The sequence below is a fragment of the Hyla sarda genome, chromosome 2, assembly GCF_029499605.1.
Source record: "Hyla sarda isolate aHylSar1 chromosome 2, aHylSar1.hap1, whole genome shotgun sequence".
Taxonomy (NCBI): Eukaryota; Metazoa; Chordata; class Amphibia; order Anura; family Hylidae; genus Hyla; species Hyla sarda.
In genome coordinates, this window is record NC_079190.1 from 107,437,459 (window position 1) to 107,458,583 (window position 21,125).

The following is a 21,125-nucleotide window of genomic DNA, read 5'->3' on the forward strand; positions in this document are numbered from 1 at the left end:
CAGTAGGCGGTCACAAAAATTACTTCTGGTGGGCCAAAAAAACATACCAACCACTATATAAAATGTCCTACTTTATTACCAAATAAGTTCAGATACATTGACTTTACTTTACTAATATTTTACTGTAGTTTATACAGTTTATACAGCGCAGATATTTCCGGCTCACAGAAAAAAACATGTCCCTTTTTTTGACACATTTCTCCATGGATTCCATTGGACTTCTCATGCAGACAAGTAACATATTTTTGATCCAGAAATATGTACACAAGGCCTTACAGATAAGCACCCGGAGCTAATTTGTGCAGGTGTAAATCAGCAAGAGTTGATATCTTAGTCATGTATAATATTCAAGTACCAGCATCACTTCAAATGTAAAGGTTTTTGTTTGTTTATGACTAATTTAGTGAGTGCCGTGAAGGGTCCTTCATGCTTTCATTAATGTTTTGTCCTTCCACCACTAGCACTTCATTTACACCTGATACGTCCACATGATTTCAACTATTTTCAGCTTCAATTATCACCTTCTTTAAATAAGTGTCTCTAGGGGCTAACAAGAGTCAGAACTTGTATGGCTTCATAGAAACTGCCAATATTTTAATATAGCTATGTTTTCCTCTGGGAAGCTAGGTGTTTCAATTTAGGCAGGTCGTGCCCCATCCTTCAAATGTCATGGTCACTGAATACAGTTGTGTGCTTAAAGTGTTACTCTCATAAAAAACACTTTTGGTTGGTTACACCGGGTCTTACTTCTGTGACCCACTGTGATGGTGAGTTATTAGTCAGGGAAGTGGGCGACATTGTGCTCCGCCCCCCGTCCAGCCGAGAGATCCGTCCATGTTTCAGCATAGACTTCTAATGGCCTCATATGCACAGCGCTGCCTGTCCGTAGGCAGGTAAGTAAATACCAGTGATAGAAGGCAGAGGCTAAAGCCGCTCCTCCCATTCACTAAAGCGTTGGCACTGCCCCCTCCCCTGCATATTCTTTTTTACCCCAGCGTTCTTACTGGAGGCTTTCGTACAGAAACAACAATGACAGACATTTTCTGCGATGTGTCGCCTACTTACACCCATCTAGACCGTGTAGAGGACACAGATGGCTCCTCTGAGGTCCCTGCACAGCAGGAGAGGACACCGGGCAGGAATTTTGCAGGTAACTAGGATGGATTAGGTCCTGAAGCTGCTGAGCTGGGAGGTAATTTTATCTGCACTTTTATTCCCCCATTATAATATACCGGTGCTATGTGTCATACTACTACCCTCATTATACTAGCGCTATGTGTCATATTTGACTACTGCCATTTTACTATACAATTATTATGTGTCAAACTATTACTACCCCATTATTCCATACCAGTGTTATGTGTCATACTACTACCACCCCCATTATACTATATTAGTGTACAGGATGTAAATGCACTTTATGTACAGGATGTAAATGCACGTCATGGTGTGTTAAGTACCAGAGCACCAGTATGTACATTTATGTCCAATGTCCTTAAGGAGTTAACCCCTTCATGACCCAGCAAAAAACTTTTTTATTTTTATTTTCCATCATTAGATGGCTTACATAGATCAATGTAATGTTGTTGCATTACATTGATCTGTGTTTTCTGTGCTTGACTGCTAAGGGCCAAAGGCAGCCTTCACAGAGCCAGGGAAGCTTGAGGAGCAGAGGTATGTCCCCGGGCTTCCCTAGCAACATATCATCCCCCCACGGGGGTGTGTGTGGTGGGGGGCTGGGGGGGGCATTGGGACAATGTGACCACTACACACCAGGGAATAGAAAATATTTCTGTATAGATCCCGGTATTTAACCAGTTAAATGCTGGAAATCGGAGCGATCTCTGATCTGCTGATAGCAGCGGACATCTCCCACTTATGATGCAGATCCGAGCCGCAGGCCTGCATCATGTGTTCCCACCCGACCCATGGTTTACATGGAAACACAAGGAGGTAAATTCTCTAACTTCTTTATTTTGCCTTTGTGTCATATAAAAAAAAATTACATAATAAAAGTTAAGATTTATCTAGCATTGTTGGAAAACAAGTCCATTAGTTTGCCTAAATATGTTTTCTGCTTAATTTGAAGGCTGATCAATAATTTATGAGGGTCTTCTCTCCCTTTTTTTTTGGTGCCTATTATGATACTGAAAGATTGCAGCTATATCTTTCTAGTCTCATAAACAACTAAGAAAATTCAAGTTTATTGTAATTCAATGTAAGATAGAAATTGTAGAAATTATAATGACTATATTGGTGGGCCAATAAACTAAAATCTAAGAATGTACTTTAGATGCACATACCTTTGACCAGCTCAGAAAACAGGGGTAGTATGTATTTCAATGTTTCTCTAAGTGTACTTTCTCTATCATTTCTGCAGCAGATATGGTGAACACATGGCATTAGAGGGATCCTGTCACATATAAAATAAAGTCCTTTCTGCAGTCATGTTGTTATAGAGTAGAAGAAGCTGAATAAATTAATATATAGCTTTTGTGGGAAAAGATTTACTACAACTTGTAATACATGGATTGCAATCTCTGCTCTGCTGGTTCTTAAGAGTCTAGTGGGCGGTTCTACTCCAGCCTTCCCTGTTTAACACACAAAAACGACTCACTCACAAGCACCACCTACTGGACTTCTCAAACAAAACTCAGCAGATATTTATATCAGCAAAGGAAAAGTTCTACTAAATCTTCCCCCGCAAAGTATACATTAATCTGCTCGGCTCCTCCTGTTCTATCACATGCTGCCAGCAGAAAGGACTATATCTTTAATGTGACAAATTCCCTTGAAATATAATATGCAGCCCTCAGTGGAGCTATGGGCTACATCTGTTGCACCCAGAATGTGGGAGGTTGACCACCATTGCTCTAAATGGGGGTATCACAAAATAAAACGCTATAATAGTGAACTGAGATCACAAACAGCATAATGCTGAGCGACATGGAAAGTTATTACAAGCAAGGTTTTTGGATACAACATTTTTCAGCATGTTCAAAGGAAATAGTTTATCACTACATGAGAACCAATAAAATTCAATAGCAAAAGGTATAAAAAAAAATTATGAATAAAATAAAAAATAATATGATAATAAGTTGAAATACATAGCATAGTATACATAGAGATCCAGAGGGAGTGAAGGCATTTCAATAGCAAGTAGATATACTGAACAGCACCCCCTCTCTGATCGGATGTGAATGACAATGTATATCCCAGAAAGACTCCATATTATCTCATACGTTTAGTATTCAGGGCACTTGTCACTGACTCACTTGGGGGAGGGGGAATGGTGCACTGACTGAATGAGAGGCAGGAGCAAGACTGGTATACAAGCAGAGAACGCCAAAAAGACATACGGGGAGGGGGGATAATTGTTTGAATGGTGAAGGCTACTATGGCAGCGGGATAGGAAAGAAATAGGTGTGCGTAAAATGTGGACAGAAGATTTGCCCACCTCCTTAGACGTTTACAGATGTGTCATGCAGAAGTAGATGCGAGAGAGAAGAAAAACACTGGAAAAGCTGAATGGATGAACAGAGGTTGAATCCAAAACAGGGAATTTAATAACCATGTGGGTGTATATGGAACCAAAACATGCATTACTGAGCAAACACACAGGGATTTATAAGAAAGGAACAACAAGCTAAACCAGAATGCTGATCTATAGACTACAAATCATGCTCCAGTTATTATCATGCATGTCATAGGGGAACGTCGGGAGTAGGCACACAGAAATTTCCTATAAAAGTTAACATTAAAGCACTTAGTGGGATTTGGTAAAAAAATCATGAGCATAAAAAATAGTTTTGCCCGACTAATAGTCACTGGAATGGGAGTTAGGAGGGACCTGTGTAGTTAAGTATCGCTTGTTTTTTATTTTTATTTCATTCTAACAAAATGTAGAAAACAGATTTTTTATAATACTGGCATACCCCTTCAAACCAATACATATATGGATTTATTTTGTACAAGTTACAAAACGTATCACTAAAAGGTAAACTATTCAGACTGCCCTTACAGCGAGAGCAAATGGTTATAAAGGGCTAAAAGGTTGGTGTTTCTAAAAAAAAATAAAAAAAAAATCCAGCAAAATTTATAACCTTAAAAATCCTGGTCCCTGTATATATATATATATATATATATATATATATATATATATATACATATATATATATATATATATATATATATATATAAAATAAAGAACCAAACAGATGTCATCTCTGTCATAACACAGCAACGAGAAGCAGAAGCACAAAAAGTACAATTTATTTAGGCTTATTCTGTTTATAAATTGACCTAGTTATTCTGTATCCACACAGTAGTAAACAACTGACAGCGCTGAATCATGTAAACAGAAGGCGACAGTATAGCAAAGGTGGTAAAGTTGCTAAAATGTCTGTAAATCCAGTTACTGTAACTTTTTGAATGTACACCATTCCAATGTGTATCCTGGTTTAACCTTCTAAATTCTTCTAGTAGATGAATAAGAATTCAAAAGTTGCATTGTGAAAGAAGTGAACCAAAGGGTTAATTCCATAGCTTCTACTCTCCCCACCTTTACCTCCCTTTGGCAAAGCAACTCGGCCAATGGGAGGCAAGTCCAGGTGAGACAGAGCCCAACCCCTCACCTGGCACAGTGCAGAACAAAGCTGTGGGATACCAGAGGTACTACAGGGAGTGCATCTCCTCCAGTACTTTCCCTCGTCTATTTTGGGAGTTTTCTTGTATGTATTGAATAAAGCTGGGGTGAACCCTTTTTGGAACTTGGCCAGAAACATCCCCCATGTGCAGGAAGGGATGAGGAGTTGGCTTCTTCAAGTGTCCAAAACTCAGTAATCTGCTTTAGTTCTGCAGCTGCCTTCTTAGTCCTGCAGCACAGTAACAGTTTACAAATAGGAAAAGCACAGGAGTTTCTGGAATTTCTAACATACTCCAAGATTATTCCATTCACATCGCTGGACCTTAGCCTGACCTGTCAGAAGTGTTTTTAGTGCACCATCCTTCCCATCCTGACACTCACTAGAAATCTGCAAGCTTACTCTTCCTCCCCCCACCCCCCCCCCCCCCTCCATCCCAGTTTCTACTGTCGCACAATCTGTCAGAGCCCTAACATTTCCTCTCCCTTTTCTGTGCTGGTAAAGGGCTTTTCCAATTGCTGTCTAAAGAAGAGAGCGGACAGAGTGCTTCAGGAGCGACTGAAAGAAAAGGGGCTGAGAAGCGAGCAGCCCCTCCTCACAAGATCTGAGGAGAAGCGTCCTGTGTTTGCCAGACCCTGCAGGCTGAAGTCATGATTTTGGGTAAGTGAACATTTTCCACCTTTTTTTTTTTTTACTGTTTTCCGTATTCCTTTTTTTTCTTAAGCTGTAATGGATTCTATTGATTTTATTGTCTCTGCATCACTTTACTAAGCTCCTCTGTTATGTTTTGCTATGTTATTTTTATCTTCCCATTCACAGATCACTGTGTCTCTCTGTGATGCTGCCTCTTTTGTAGATGTTCATTGTCTTTGAATCATTCTTCTCTGCACCATCAATGACTTCTACTTGTCCCCTGTCTATCTTTTTGCACCTCTCCAGCTGTGTGTATATTTGAGGAAGAGGTCACTAGACCACTGCTGCCCCTACTGTATATGTCATGGCTTGTGGAATGACTTATTTGGCCTTTGAAATTGGTAATAGTTGGCTTTCAAGTAATAACCGAGAAATCCTGGTTGTCCTCCTTCGTCTTTATTTCTCCTTTTGAAATTTAGGCAGGTGACCCACTGTGTCTCCTAGTACTGGTAAAAAGAACTTATTCTGGTCTTAGAAACCAGTATTTAAGGGTTTCCAAATCTATCTCTATTATGTAATCTTGATGATGGGGTCAATGGACCATTACAACCACTTACCTCTCCATCTCTTAGAGCTTGTAGAAAACTTTTTTGTCCTAAAAAAAATAATTGTCTAGATAACTACAATTAACAGATTGACCCCTGTCCCCTTGCAACTTTATATTCCCTTCTCTGGCTGTGGTCTGAATGTGGGGATAAGGACCATTTGTCTTGTTTAGCAAAGTTTGAAAATTAGATTTAAATGTTTAAATGTTCAATCCTTCCATTGCTCTTGTAAACACTTGTCTGCATAGTAACAGCATTGGATCCTTCACTTGTAACTGAGGTACTGAAAGTAATGTAAAATCATTGCAAGGCAAACTGTATATGGGAGAAAAGCCTGCAAGAGCACGATATGTGTTTATGCTAATGTGAAAAAATAATCCTGGCTGATTTCTGGCTAATAATCTGTGTTTTGGCACAGTCGTGTACAGTATGTTGTGTTTACTAGCCGCCATATGCTGCACATTGCCTGGATGGATTGAGGTATAGTTAGAGCTACTGAAATGTTAATGTGCTCTCTGTGTAGGAAGTCTATATACTGTAGACAGAGGAAGCAGGAATATATAAGATATTTACAAAAAGCTAAGCTATAGTACATACAACTGTTGAATAGAACATACCCACACGATGCAGACTGAATGTTTTATTAGACTTCTGGAAAGATTAGTTTGAAGTTATTTTTTTGTTTTTTCTTTCAAAGTGTGGAATGTCAAACTTTTACTTTCTAACCTCCCACCCATCAGAGCAGTAAATCAGCTGGGTTAGAAAATGTGATAGTAGCCAAGTGGGTATGTAGTTATTTGGCTATCTAGGCTGTGATGTATATTGGTCGCTGGGGAGTTGAAACATTCATTCGAATGGACACAGCTGCACGTGTCCCTCCTCACCTTGGCTCCCCATCAACATTTTCAGCAGCTGCGCCTCTGTATCCCGCCTTGTAATTAAAATGAGACAAGGAGTCACTGTACCTGTTCCAGTCAGGACCTGAACAATGACAAAACACCATTTCTTAAGACTTCATCCTTCAAACTTTTTTTTGTATTAATTACATAGAAAAACTCAGAGAAGACATTGAGGTCCATCTAGGCATACAACTCTAAATTCAAGAAGGCAACAATACAGTTTAATATTGTTAAAAACAAGAATGGAAATGAACAAATTAATCGTGAAAAAAACGTGTATAACTACAGTCACAGCTCACCAAAGGACTCACTGAGAAGACAACTTATTTATCTAGACCAGATCTTTTCAGTTTCTTTATATTCTGTGCATACTGGCCATCTCCAGAAGACCACCCTTCTTTAGTGGGGACCATTCCTTAGTGATATTTTGCATGGTTGTCACAAAGAGTTTTCACTGGATTTCATGATTCCAAACCATTCAGGGAACATTATCAATGGGACCATCTTTTGCCTCCAATGCGTGTTTGTGTTCTTTATATAGCCATGAATCAGTCTTGAATCAGGAGACACAATAATAGAGTAATGGATGCTTATTGAAATGCTACACCTGTTGACAATGCTTCTCCATTTTATTCTGAAAATGACATGTGTTTGGTTTTCAAGGATCTCTTGCAGCTTGGTATGAATAACTTCAATTAACTTTGTATTGATCATTTCCTATGTGGAAACCATTGTTCAATACAAACAATGGATCCAAGGACACACCAGTATAAAGAATAGCACAAAAACATACTTAGTGAGCAGAATAAGAGGATGTTTAGAATTGCTAGGGTATAAAATATAGATTATTCTAGGGGGCGTAATCAGTTGCAAATTTGACACCAAAAAGCTTTAAAAATGCTGCAGTGTAGACATTAAAGTCCATGCAGTAGAATATAAAACCACTTAAAAAACAAAAAGATGGAAAAAAAAATGGTGTGGCATTCTTCCAGGTTAGAAAGTTCTGGACCTCTTGTGATCCTTTAATCACAGTAATGTATAAAGGCCTCCATTAAACATATTGTACCCGAGTGATGCCGAGTCTCATGGGACTGTTTGGAATTTTTATACATTTTTATTTTTTTTGTTATTATGGTAAAGTATCTTTGAAATGAATAGCTTGTGATGGCTGATCTGTAATGGATTTCTGAGCATCTTTGTAATCTTATATCTGATTTGTCTGCCCTAGAAAAGAGCATTTCTCCATCATCTCGCTGTAAATCTTCACCTGCAGAGGAGAAATTATAGACACACGACTAACAGTCAGAAATTGTTTACATCAAATTAGTGTCTTTTATTGCTAATGTGTTATCCAGCAGCAAATTATCATTATGATTGTGATTTATTTACAAAGGAATGGTGTTAAAAGGATTATCCACCATAAGGGGATTTTAGTACATACCTGGCAGACAGTAATGGACATGCTTAGGGTGGATCTGCGCTTGTCTTGGGCCTAAATGGCTGTGCTGTGAGATTACCATAACACTGTGGCAAGCTTTTTGTGAACTGGTATTTCCTGTTTGAGTTTTCTTCTTTTGCTACAAATCCCATCATTCAATTTTCCTCCCTCCCACACATCAGCCACCCCACCCATTGAAACATAAATGAGCTGCATCCATTCAAAAGACCTGTGGTTTTCAATCAGGGTGCCTACAGCTGTTGCATTAGTTGCAGATTGATCTCTCTCCCACCAAGCGATCCCTCCACCCATTGAAGCAGACAGGCTCCCTGTCATCAGCTGACTAGTGAGTCAGGTCTCGTCCACATTGCAACCTGAGAAAAATCTGAGACATCAGTCATTTTGTATGCTGTTAAAAATAAATACTGGGGTGAAAATCACAGAAGAATTGTGAGAAAACCGTCACACACAGGTACAGACACTACATTATGAACTACACTAACTTTACAGCCCCTGTAGCATAGTCAAATAAAACAAATTCCTGGAATTTTAGGGGCATTTATTTAAGACATTGTTATTTTGTTGTTCCCTAATGGAGAATTTAGCATCTGACTAAAATAGTCCCGGTATTGAGATTAGCAAAAATGTACTACTTAGGTTTTTTTTTACACCCCACTGTAAAGTATTTTTGGTGAAGGTCAAGGTAATTCCCTTATGTATACTTGGATGTACTTTATACCTATCCTGGATGCTTCTCAGTGGAATCTGTGATATATAGACTCCCATGTTAAAAATAATGTAAACTGCATGGTACACATTTTTTCGCTGTATATAGTTCTATATAAAAAATAAACTTGAAGGGATTTCACAATAATGCTTTTTTTTTTGCCTCCGTCTGATCATCAAGAGCTATTCATACGTTTACCATATACATCAGGAGAATTCCAGAGGCATAAGACATCCTGACCTGATTGTCTGATTTATCTCAGATTGTGTGAAGTAAGGGTTCAAAGAATGGGACTAGTAATGAGGGAGATAAGAGAATATGAATAGGACCAACATAAAATCAAGGAGGTTGAAGGGTTAAATTAAAGAGCCATAATCCTTAGAAGATTCAGTGATTAATGTCAATATGTTTCAAGGATGGGCAAGAAATTCCCAATACACCCAATGAAAACCGTTTATGCTTTGGGGAGAGGGGGCTCATTGGAAGATTTTGGGTGTTGGTAATGTTTACAGTATCATTTCCCCGTATGGAAGTGAGAAAATCTGCCTGGTCTGTACAAATTTGGTATTGCAAATGTGGTCTTTGTCATCTCATGGATAGCATGGTCATGAGTGAGAGGCATAGAGGAAGTCGTCAGAGTGAGAAAGGGAAGACATTTTTTGTAATAATGTAACATGAAACTATCTGAGTTCAAGGCATTACCTCTTTGAGTGTCTTAGACTTTAGCTAACTGCAAGGCCACAAGAGGTTCCTCAAAAGCTTTAATAATTGAGTTGGGTAATGTGGCTAGGACAGATTTGCTGATATAATGTATAGCTGTAAGAAGGGACAGACCCAAATATTTAATGTAGTAAAAGGTCAAGTAAAAATCCTAAAAGCTGATGCCTGTTTCCTTAGGGAGGTGTTAAAATGAGCAATGTATGTATGTATGGGCCCTGTGTTCTTTGAATAAGTTTACCAAACACTGCCTTGTTGCAATAGTCATAAAAAATACCACAACAATTAAATAGCATTGCTTTCGACTTCAGTTTTCAACTTCAATCTAGACTTCAATTTAGAGATTAAAGTCTTTCTCACAAACAAATAACTATTGGGAATGTTTGTGTAAGTGCCTATTACAGCTACTGACCTATAACAATACCCCAAATGTAGCACTTGTGTTAGATTTTAATTAGTAGTGATTTTAATTAATTTGAAATTAACTAGATTTAAGTTAATATAAAATTGTTCATTCTTTTTTTGAGAGGGTGTCACTGTGGAGAGAAATGACTTTTGGTGGAGGTCCATCTACATTGAGAGCCAGGCTGGTAGGGGCTTTGTCAGAGATGTACTTGAATTCTTTAGTGGAATCCTTCACCAACCCAAACTCATGGAGCTTACTAAGTAAAATAATACCATGAGTCTGCATGAGAGTAGTATGTAAAGTTTTACTCTTTAAGGTATATGATGTGCCAGATGTTCAGGAGCTGGTGCAAGTGAACGAGACAAAAGATGCATGTGAGAGAGTAGATACCCCTCTCAATGTCTATCCATACTTATTTTACATTAATGAATAGCAATGCATATATAATCCTCATCTTGTTTCTTAATGTAGTTGCAGATGAGATTGACCTTCAGATGTAACAGTGTTGGATTTGTCATTTCTTATCCGTGGATTAGAACAACATTAAATTAAACCTTCTACATGACCACAGTATGTAAAGAATCAGTTAAATGACCAAATCAGCTCATCTACATCTGTATAGTTTGCACTGTTAATCCTCTGCAGCAATAACACAGGCTTATACCAATCTATAAAATGGGCAACGCCATGGTTAACATGCTACATAGTCTCTGATTGGACTGGAACATCTGTTGGCCTCTGCCTGGAACTTTGGGCATATGGGCTGTCATTCCTCATTTCTACTCAAGATCCCTCGCATTTAATGAGGTGATAATGAGTTTGGATGTACCAGGAGACGGATGTGTTTAGAAATAGGCTCTCACCGGGATATATTTAAATCTTTTTGCATTAAAACTTTGAAAGCATTGGTCAGGCAGTAGCTTTTCTCTTTTGCATTCATCTGTTCTAGGACAAAATCTAAATGGTACCAAGGACAGTGTTCTTTCATAGCTGAAGTAACAAACGCAATGACCTTTCTTTTTTGTTTGACCGGGATTTTTTTATTCATACTAGTTAGACATTTCACAAAAGTTGTATTTGAATCAATTTGTTTACTATTTATTCACCAAATCTACAAGAACATTAAATATCCTCCATGAAGTGGCTTTTTTTTATGTAACTATACATATACTATGAAATAAAAACAGAAAAATAAAATAAAAACTGCATAAAGAGTAAGAGATTGTTTTGGGGCCACCCAGTAAATGCCTGATAACTAACCTTTTGGCATTTCACAGATGGGTAACATAGATGACAGTAGACATTTAGCAAGACCCAAATAAAAGATATTAGAACCCATTGGCATTGGTGGTATTGGCTGACAATTTAATGTGTATTGGGGGTCTCCCAATGACAGATGGCAAAATGAAAGAAGATGACCATATGAGTATTAGTGGTATTAGTGCATGTGTAAGATGTAGCTTATAGAAAGATAATAAGATATAAAATAAAATGGGCTCATATCACCATGCCATTCTTGTAACTTCAATCTTTCTATTTTAGTACAAAAGGGAACTGTAGCACCAAACAAAGTTTCCCCTTTCATTGTATAGTAATATAGGGGTACTTGTGAAGAAGGGGCCTGGTGCAGGTTCACACTAGATAGATTAGCCTTCCCTTAAAAGGGTACTCCCACCCTAGACATCTTAGGATCCAAAGGATAGGGGATAAGATGTCTGATCTCGGGGGTCCTGCCGCTGGGGACCCCTGCAGTATTGCATGCGGCACCCACCTGATTTTTGTGCGGAAGCGCTGGAGGGTCTGAGTCGCGACTACGGGAACGGAAGTCTGTGACGTCAGGACTCCGCCCCTGTGTGATGTCACGCCCGCCCCCCCTATGCAAGTCTATGGGAGGGGGCGTGATGTCCAGCGCTTCCGCACAAAAAACAGGTGGGTGCCGCATGCAATACTGCGGGGGTCCTTTGGATAGGGAATGAGATGTCTAGGGTGGGAGTACCCCTTTAAGGGCTCTATAACAACAATCTTGAAGACTACAAGCTGTTGCAAAACAAGAATATTTACAGAGCAAGAATAGAAACTTTTGACAGTTTTTGAAGCATGTTATCGAATCCCATCTTTGATAAAAGGTCTTCACGTATAAAGTGGAAGTACCTAGCATAGACCCAGATACTACACACAGTCATAGCTCTAAATGTTTGAATACTTTTATATTAAATGTATTGAAAAAATTTCAAAAGGGAATTTACTGTCGTCTGTAATCAGAATAAAAGAACAGATTTTAGATTGTTTGCTCACACAACAATGGTTATATAGAGAAAGTCTGGCAAGGGAGAGTCTACCAGTGCCAGTGATAGTGAATAGACCAGTCCACACTCACAAGGGAACAACAATACTAATGTCAGGTTTTCACACAAGCAATAGAAAGCAAGCCATATCCTTTCTGGCCAGCCAAGTAAAGCAGTGCACTCTGCAGAAGTCAAGTACGGGGGGAAACATTCGATTTCAGCCACACCTTGAAAAAGATAATGAGAGCTTTTCAGTCTAAACAATAATTTCCTAAGGCTGGATGGAAGCTTTGCCGATTCAGAGTTACGAAATTTAAAGAAATAAATATTTTCATTATGTAGCTAAAATAATATGCCATTGTATTGATGTCTAATATAAAGACATTACTCCAATTGCATATGCACTGACACACAGTTGTGAACCTGACAATTATAACTAGAATAAATAACTCATGGTGCCACTAAAGCATCTGAATTCAACAGAAGCAAGAACAGTATATGGAGGGTCCTGGAGGGCCCACTTGTCTCTTGACAAAGCCACTGATATATGGTGAGACATATTGAGGGGGGCCGATCATCATAAGCGTCTATCATTTCCATATCCTATGGCCAATTGTCTCCTCCTTCTGCTTTTTATTGACATTATCTACAAAATCTAGAAAGACTGGATGTGACTACAACTCTCAACCTTATACCCACTACCTGATTTTACTGTTCTTGCTTGGGAACTTCTTTTTTCTTCTAGAAATATACCTATAAATGAATTGACCCTAGTATAAATGTGTGTCTGCACTGGAAAAATAATGTCTTGAGTCCTATAGGGATCTGTATCAGAGGCTGATTCTATTTCATAGGGTCATAAGTGTAAAAGCATAATACATTCTCACTCATTCATAGTTATTATGTATTGTAAAGCTTAAAGGGGTTATCCAGGAAAAAACATTTTTTTATATCTCAACTGGCTCCAGAAAGTTAAACGGATTTGTGAATTACTTCTGCTAAAAAATATTAATCCTTTCAGTACTTATGAGCTGCTGAAGTTGAGTTGTTCTTTTCTGTCTAAGTGCTCTCTGATGACACGTGTCTCGGGAGCTTTCCAGAGTAGAAGCAAATTTCCATAGCAAACCTCTTCTGCTCTGTGCAGTTCCTGACACAAGCAGAGATGTCAGCAGAGAGCACTGTTTCCAGACAGATAAGAACAACTCAACTTCAGCAGCTGATAATTATTGAAAGGATTAAGATTTTTTTTTTATAGAAGTCATTTACAAATCTGTTCAACTTTCTGGAGCCAGTTGATAAAAAATAAAGTTTTTCCTGGAATACCCCTTTAATATGAGTTAAATTAGAACATTTAGTGAACTGTATGTAATTTATAAATGACTTCCTGTCTCTATATCAGGTATGACTGTACTCCTCTGTATGTGGTGTATGTGCTCAATGTACATAGGAACAATGCTCATCTGGCAGTTCTGATGCAGAATTAGGCCCTCAAGGCCTCTACTTGGAAAAGAGGATTCATGTAAACATCCATACTGTGACATAATCCTTTTAAATTCTCATTGGCTTTTTTCATTACAAAAGAAAGTGCAGTATATAATCTTTTGCATTCTTTTTTGTTGTTATGCCACATACATCAATGGATGTGCTTTTAGGAACCCTGGGAATAAAGACAATAGAAGCCATTATAGATACACATTTCCCAAGATTAAAATGTAGCTACTGCTTACTTTACTCTACAACTGCAGTAGATTAATAACTGTTTAGCTTGTAACAATGGGAAGACTGATATTTCAGCAGCCATCTGTAGTAGAGCTGACACATGTGAATGGGGATTTCAATACACTTGTAGTTATATTGATTCATTGCTGCAATAATGCGATCAATGTACTCTATCATTGCTGTCCTTGTCTGCCAAGCCATCCTAATGTTGCGGTTTTATTTACTCACTGCGCTCATAGATATTAGATTAGCAGCGGTTGAAGCAAATAGTTTAGATAAGTCTGGCCATCAGGACATTTTTGGGGACACAAATCATTATAGCAGAAAGTAAAAAGGATATTTGCATATAAAGTCTAATAATGAGGTTTAATGTTTTAGCTGTTTATTTGTTAGCGTCACATGTTCACTGTTTATCTATACAGTCTGTAGTTGCCCCATCATCTGTCCATATGTCTGCTCAATAATCTGAATCCTATCAATAGTCCCTGGCCCTATAAAATAGAGCCAGGGACTATTGATAGGATTCAGATTAATGGTTCTTATCTGCCGACACATTCTATGTTTCTATATGTCTTAAAGGGGTACTCCGGTGGAAAACAATTTATTTAAAATCAACCGGTACCAAAAAGATATACAGATTTGTAAATTACTTCTATTAAAAATTCTTAATCCTTCCAGTACTTATCAGCTGCTTTATACTACAAAGAAAGTTATTTTCTTTTTTAACTCATTTTCTGTCTGACCACAGTGCTCTCTGCTGACAGCTCTGTCCATATCCAGGAACTGTCCAGAGCAGGATAGGTTTGCTATGGGGATTTGCTTCTACTCTGGACAGTTCCTGACATGGACAGAGGTGTCAGCATAGAGCACTGTGGACAGACAGAAATTCAAAAAGAAAAGAACTTCCTCTGTAGTATACAGCAGCTGATAAGTACTGGGAGGATAAAGATTTGTAAATAGAAGTCATTTACAAATCTGTAAAACTTTCAGGAACCAGTTGATTTAAAATAAATAGTTTTCCAGCGGAATACCCCTTTAATAGAACATAGGGATGTCATACCTAGGAATTTGGAAGAGTTTTCCAAGTTATTAAAAAATATACCCATGACTGTAGCAACAAAAACAACAACAAAAATAAATGCCGCTATACTTACCAGTATAATCCTCTGCTGCTTCCAGCACCACTGCTCCATTCCTCCCTGACGGCTTTGTTTATATAACTGCAGTAATAATGTGCCTGTATACCCACATTATCACTGTAGCCAATCACAGGCCTTAATGGTCATGTGTTGTATACCACTGAGGCTAGTGATTGGCTGCAGCCGTCATGTGAGTATACAGGCACATCACACTGCAAATAATGCGTAAATAAAAATGTAGTTTTCTATTATAACTCCTTGCTATGGGCAAATTTATCATTAAAGGTTTTTTTTGGGGACGTATAACTTTTAAAAGTAGCAAGGTTTGGCAAAAAAAATTGATACTCACATTATCCAGCCCCCCCGCCCCCCACCGCCACTGCCTTTCTGACAGGGTTTGGTCCCCGCTTCTCACCACTTTCCAATGATGTCTTGAAACAAGGATTTGCCTGCTCAGCCAATCAATGGCCACTGAGGGGTCCTGTTTCACCCTTGGGTGGAGATTTGGAAGTGTTGAGCAGCAAAGACTGGGTACCATTGGAATTGCAGCAGGGGACTTTGGCAGGTGATCATTCATTTTTTATTTATTTTAATTTTTTAGCCCAACCTGGTCACTGTTAAAAATATAAAAAGAAATGTTAGACCTCTTGAACTTCAATGGTCTTTGATAAATGTTTGTAGCGTTATGTGACAGATCAATTATTTCAACCATTATTCAATAATAGATGAAATGCATCATCATCTTATTCCAACATAGGGACTGTTTAATTAAAGGGGTTATCCAGGAAAAAAACGTTTTTTTTTATTTATCAACTGGCTCCAGATAGTTAAACAGATTTGTAAATTACTTCTTTAAAAAAATCTTAATCCTTTCCGTACTTATGAGCTGCTGAAGTTGAGTTGTTATTTTCTGTCTAAGTGCTTTCTGATGACATGTGTCTTGGGAACTGCCCAGTTTAGAAGCAAATCCCCATAGCAAACCTCTTCTACTCTGTGCAGTTCCTAAGACAAGCAGAGATGTCAGCAGAGAGCACTGTTGCCAGACAGAAAACAACAACTCAACTTCAGCAGCTGATAATTATTGAAAGATTATTTTAATAGAAGTAATTTACAAATATGTTTAACTTTCTGGAGCCAGTTGATCTAAAAAAAAAGTTTTTTCCTGGAATACCCCTTTAAGTATGTACTAAATTGTGATATTGCTAGCACCTTCACAGCCTGTATATGTGATCTAAATATTGTATAAGCAATCTGAAAGTAATCTCCCCAATAAGGACATCAATTTCTTTCCAATCAATATTCTGTAGGAAGCATAATTCAATAACTAGTACCTTTCCTACAGAAGAAAACCAATGTGCATTGCAATGTACATGTTTATTATAGGTCACGCTGGATGCGGTATAATTGGAGGGTTGTGTTGATGGGTTGTGATGATGCACTGGATGCCACAATGCAGTAGACACCTTCCCTGTCCCACATACATTTCCTCACCTCCTCCCTTACAGCTAATTAAGTCCATGAACAGTACGGCAGCATTTACATACGGCAATGTGATACAGACTGACATTTTGGGAAGGAGCAAATAATTGTTGTTTGCATAATATCCCTATGAGGGAGCATGCCGGTGAACCATTTGCGGGGGCCTCGCTTGCCTTGAGCTGTGCACTAGGCAGAGGTCATTTAGCTTTTGGTTTGTAGCAGTTTGCAGAGTGACAGATGTGTCCCTTGGGGATGTGTGCTGACCATGCGAATGGCTCTGCTTTGTCCTTATCATGCTAAGCTCTGTATTTCTTATAAATAGTTACACTGAAATAGTGTGCAAGCGTTTACTGTTAAAGGGACACTGTTTGTATAAAAGGTCACCTTGAAATCTATTTGAGACAATCAAGTACAAATGAAAATTTTAAATTAGGCAAGCTTACCACATTTATGTTTGCAAAAAAAATTGTTTGAGGATTGCATGGGGAGTCAGTGACCACCCATGACTAGAGGACTATACTATAGAATTTGAGGTTTTGCATATGTACATGTAATTTTTATCTATTCAATGTTAATACTCATAATGCTTTTAAAGGGGTAATCTGACATTAGACATCTCATCCCCTATCCAAAGGATAGGGGATACGATGTCTGATCGTGTGGGTCCCACCGCTGGTGGGACCCCCACAATCAGACATCTTATTCTCTATCCTTTGGATAGGAGATAAGATGTCTTAGGCCGGAATATCCCTTTAATTCCCCTTTAATACCCCTACCTGCTCTAGTGACTCCATGCCTTCACACCTCATCCAGTCTCTCTCTCCTGCTATCAGCTGTCACCTAACTAAAATCTTTAACCTCTCCCTCTCTTTTGGGGTCTTTCCCTCCTCCTGGATCACCAACTCCTCCTCAGTAGTCTCCGCTCCATCGGTCTCAAGGACTCTGCTCTCGCCTGGTTTTCCTCCTATCTCTCTGGCCGCTTCTTTAGCGTCTCATTTTCTGGCTCTACTTCTTCTCCTCTTCCCCTTGCTGTCGGGGTTCCACAGGGATCAGTCCTGGGTCCTCTCCTCTTTTCACTCTACACATCCCCCATTGGAAAAACAATCAGTAGATTTGGTTTCCAGTACCACCTCTACGGTGATGACACCCAACTCTATACCTCCTCCGCCAACATCACCCCAGCACTCCTACAGAATACCAGTGACTGTCTCTCTGCTGTCTCAGACATCATGTCCTCTTTATATCTGAAACTAAATCTTTCTGAAACAGAACTTCTTGTCTTTTCTCCAACTGATACTGTACCTAACCCTGACATTTCCATCTCGGTATGTGGTACTACCATAACTACCGGGCAGCAGGCTCGCTGTCTTGGTGTTATACTTGACTCTGATCTGTCTTTCACTCCCCATATTCAGTCCCTTTCACGTTCTTGTCACCTGCATCTCAAAAACATTTCAAGAATCCGCCCGTTTCTCACTACTGAAACTGCTAAAACTCTCATTATTGCTTTGATTCACTCCCGCCTCGACTACTGTAACTCTTTACTATTTGGCCTTCCTTTCTCCAAACTCTCTCCTCTCCAGTCCATCCTTAATGCCGCAGCCAGACTCATCTTCCTCTCCAGCCGCTACACCGACTCCTCCTCCCTGTGCCAGTCACTACACTGGTTACCAATTCAGTCCAGAATACAGTACAAAATCCTCAGTCTCACACACAAAGCTCTCCACAATGCTGCACCTCCCTACATCTCCTTTCTCATCTCCGTCTACCATCCTACACGTTCTCTCCGATCTGCTAATGATCTCACACTAACATCTTCTATAATCCGAACTTCTCACTCCCGTCTCCAAGACTTCACTCGTGCTGCATCGGTTCTCTGGAATGCTATACCTCAATCCCTCAGACTCAACAACAACATCCATAGTTTCAAACGTGGCCTGAAAACACATCTCTTCAGACAGGCCTATAACATTCTTTAATTGGCCTCAACATATCCTCAACATATCCCCAACATATCCCCAACATATCCCCAACATATCCTCAACATATCCTCAACATATCCCCAACATATCCCCAACATATCCTCAGCATATCCTCAGCATATCCTCAACATATCCCCAACATGTCCCCAACATATCCCCAACATATCCTCAATATATCCCCACACCTCTTGTTTGAATAGTTATTGTGTAATTTTATGTCTGATACTTGTCTTTGTTTGTACCCCATAATTGTAAGAGCTGCGGAATCTGTAGGCGCTATATAAATAAATAAATTTTATTTACTAGGTACAACCTAACTTTGTAACATTCACAAAGGAAATATATCACAATCAGAATTTATCGTGTTACATGCTCGGGTTATGGAAAGGCTATATTTAACTTTCTTGAGAATTTTTATGGGTCCAATCAAGACACCTTGCAAATACTCTTAAAAAGAATATGTCGGCTCTATTTGCTACTCTGAGCCTCAAACACCATTGGATAGGTGTTAGGGTTGAAAGGCAAACCTTCCCTGGAGCCTATGGTTGCCAAACTTTTAAAATCAACTTTCTATTTCATAATGTGTTAAGAAGGTGGAGCCGAGATGCTCAAGAACAACAGCTTGGTACACCCTTTCACTTGTCTTCACCTCCCAGACCCTCCTTAATTATAAGCTGAGCCCTGTGCATCAGTCCAGGAGGGGTTGAGAGGGGAGAACGAGTGAGGAGATGTGCCAGGCTGTGGTCCGTGAGCATCTTGGTCCTGCCTCCTTGACACTTGGCAATAAAAGGCAATAACATATGTCAGTCAAACATCATGAGCTGCAGGAAAGGTACAGTTTACCCCTACAGCTATCCAATGGTGTTTACAGCTCTTAGCAGCATCTATCATTTTGTGTCTATAGCTGCTGTGCAGTCCTATGTGTTTCCTTGGTAAGAGACTACAAACAAACTTAGTGGAGTCTGATTCTGCATTCATATTCACTACTCTCTGACTCCTACTTCTTGCTAACATACATTATGTACATTACTTTAAGCTTGTTTAAAAATGCTAATCTAATGTTGTAATTCTGTATTAGCAGTATGTACTTCTCCGAAGACAATTTAAAGGAAAACTGTCATATGTTTTCTCCCGCACTATCTACTGATGGATAGTGCAGGAGATGCTGAACATTTTGAGTCCTACCTTGCCCGGATGCGCTGCGTCGTTTTCCCGTTATGGCAGTTTTTCTTTATATTTAAATTAGCTGCTAACTGGCACGGGCGGGGTTACTGCCTTCATCTGGCACTGTGACGTAACCGCCGCCCGACCCGCAGCACCGCCTGGCTAATGAATATTCATACCATGTCTTACACTCTCCTTCTCATCCCGGTCGATGCTGCGCATGTGCGGGATTTTCTACTGTACCCGGAAGTGGTCTTCAAGCGCGGCTTCATTATATTGCTTACAGATGTTAGGCATGAACATGCCTACATCCTTACTCCAGCGCTGCTCCGGACTAATGAAGCAGCGCTGAAGACCGCTTCCGGGTATAGTAGGAAATCCCGCACATGCACAGTATTGCCCGTGATGAGATGGAGAGTGTAAGACATTATATGAATATTCATTAGCCGGGTGGTGCTGCAGGCCGGGCGGCAGTTACATCACAGTGCCAGATGAAGGCAGTAACAACACCCGTGCCAGTTAGCAGCTAATTTAAATATACAGAAAAACTGCTATAACTATGCAGCGCATTCGGGCAAGGTAGGACTGAAAATGTTCAGCATCTCCCGCACTATCCATCGGTACCTATGGATAGTACGGGAGAAAACATATGACAGTTTTCCTTTAATATTCAGGATAGAGACAGAATCAGTTCTATGATATCCGTATGAGAGCGCCAACACCATTTACAAGTGCATTCTTTTCTGTGGACCTACCCTGTATTATTTCCTTTTGTTTGGACAAACAATTCAATGGGGATTAATTAAACAGAATGGAATAAATCTGGAGCTATAGTACAATATACACTCGGCCTGTTGTATGCAGCCAGATGTTTTTGTGTACATACCCTTACCATAATACTTACATTTTTAGAAGTCTGAATAATTATGGAAAAGCTGTGTCATTTCACATACTATTGGAACCATTTTTTATTACAGTTTATACTATATTAAACTGAATACTAACATTACTTTACATTTGATTCTTATTTAATGAAACCTCTACGATGCTCAATAGTTAAGCATTTGGACGGAGCTACATGAGGCCAAGCAAAGACTTTTGGGAGCTTGACTACTTATTCTGTGTCTCTGCTTAAAGGGGTACTCCAGAGGATAACAATTTTTTTCGAATCAGCTGGTGCCAGAAAATCTAATCCTTCCAGTACTTATCAGCTGTTGTATGCTCTAGAGGAAGTGACCAATCATTAAGATAGATTGTAAATAAAATTAGTAGATTTTTAGGGTCAAAGT

At 39.2% G+C, this 21,125-nt stretch overlaps 1 protein-coding gene across 1 annotated transcript in view; it reads left to right on the forward strand.

The window, feature by feature from the left end:
- Positions 1-5,072: 5,072 nt before the first annotated feature.
- Positions 5,073-21,125, forward strand: part of ZNF385A (zinc finger protein 385A) — a 206,747-nt gene continuing 190,694 nt past the window's right edge. Inside the window, exon 1 of the mRNA XM_056562786.1 lies at positions 5,073-5,303. Coding sequence (XP_056418761.1) covers positions 5,294-5,303 — 10 coding nt within the window. The 5' untranslated portion in view covers positions 5,073-5,293. The remainder of the gene's footprint in view (positions 5,304-21,125) is intronic.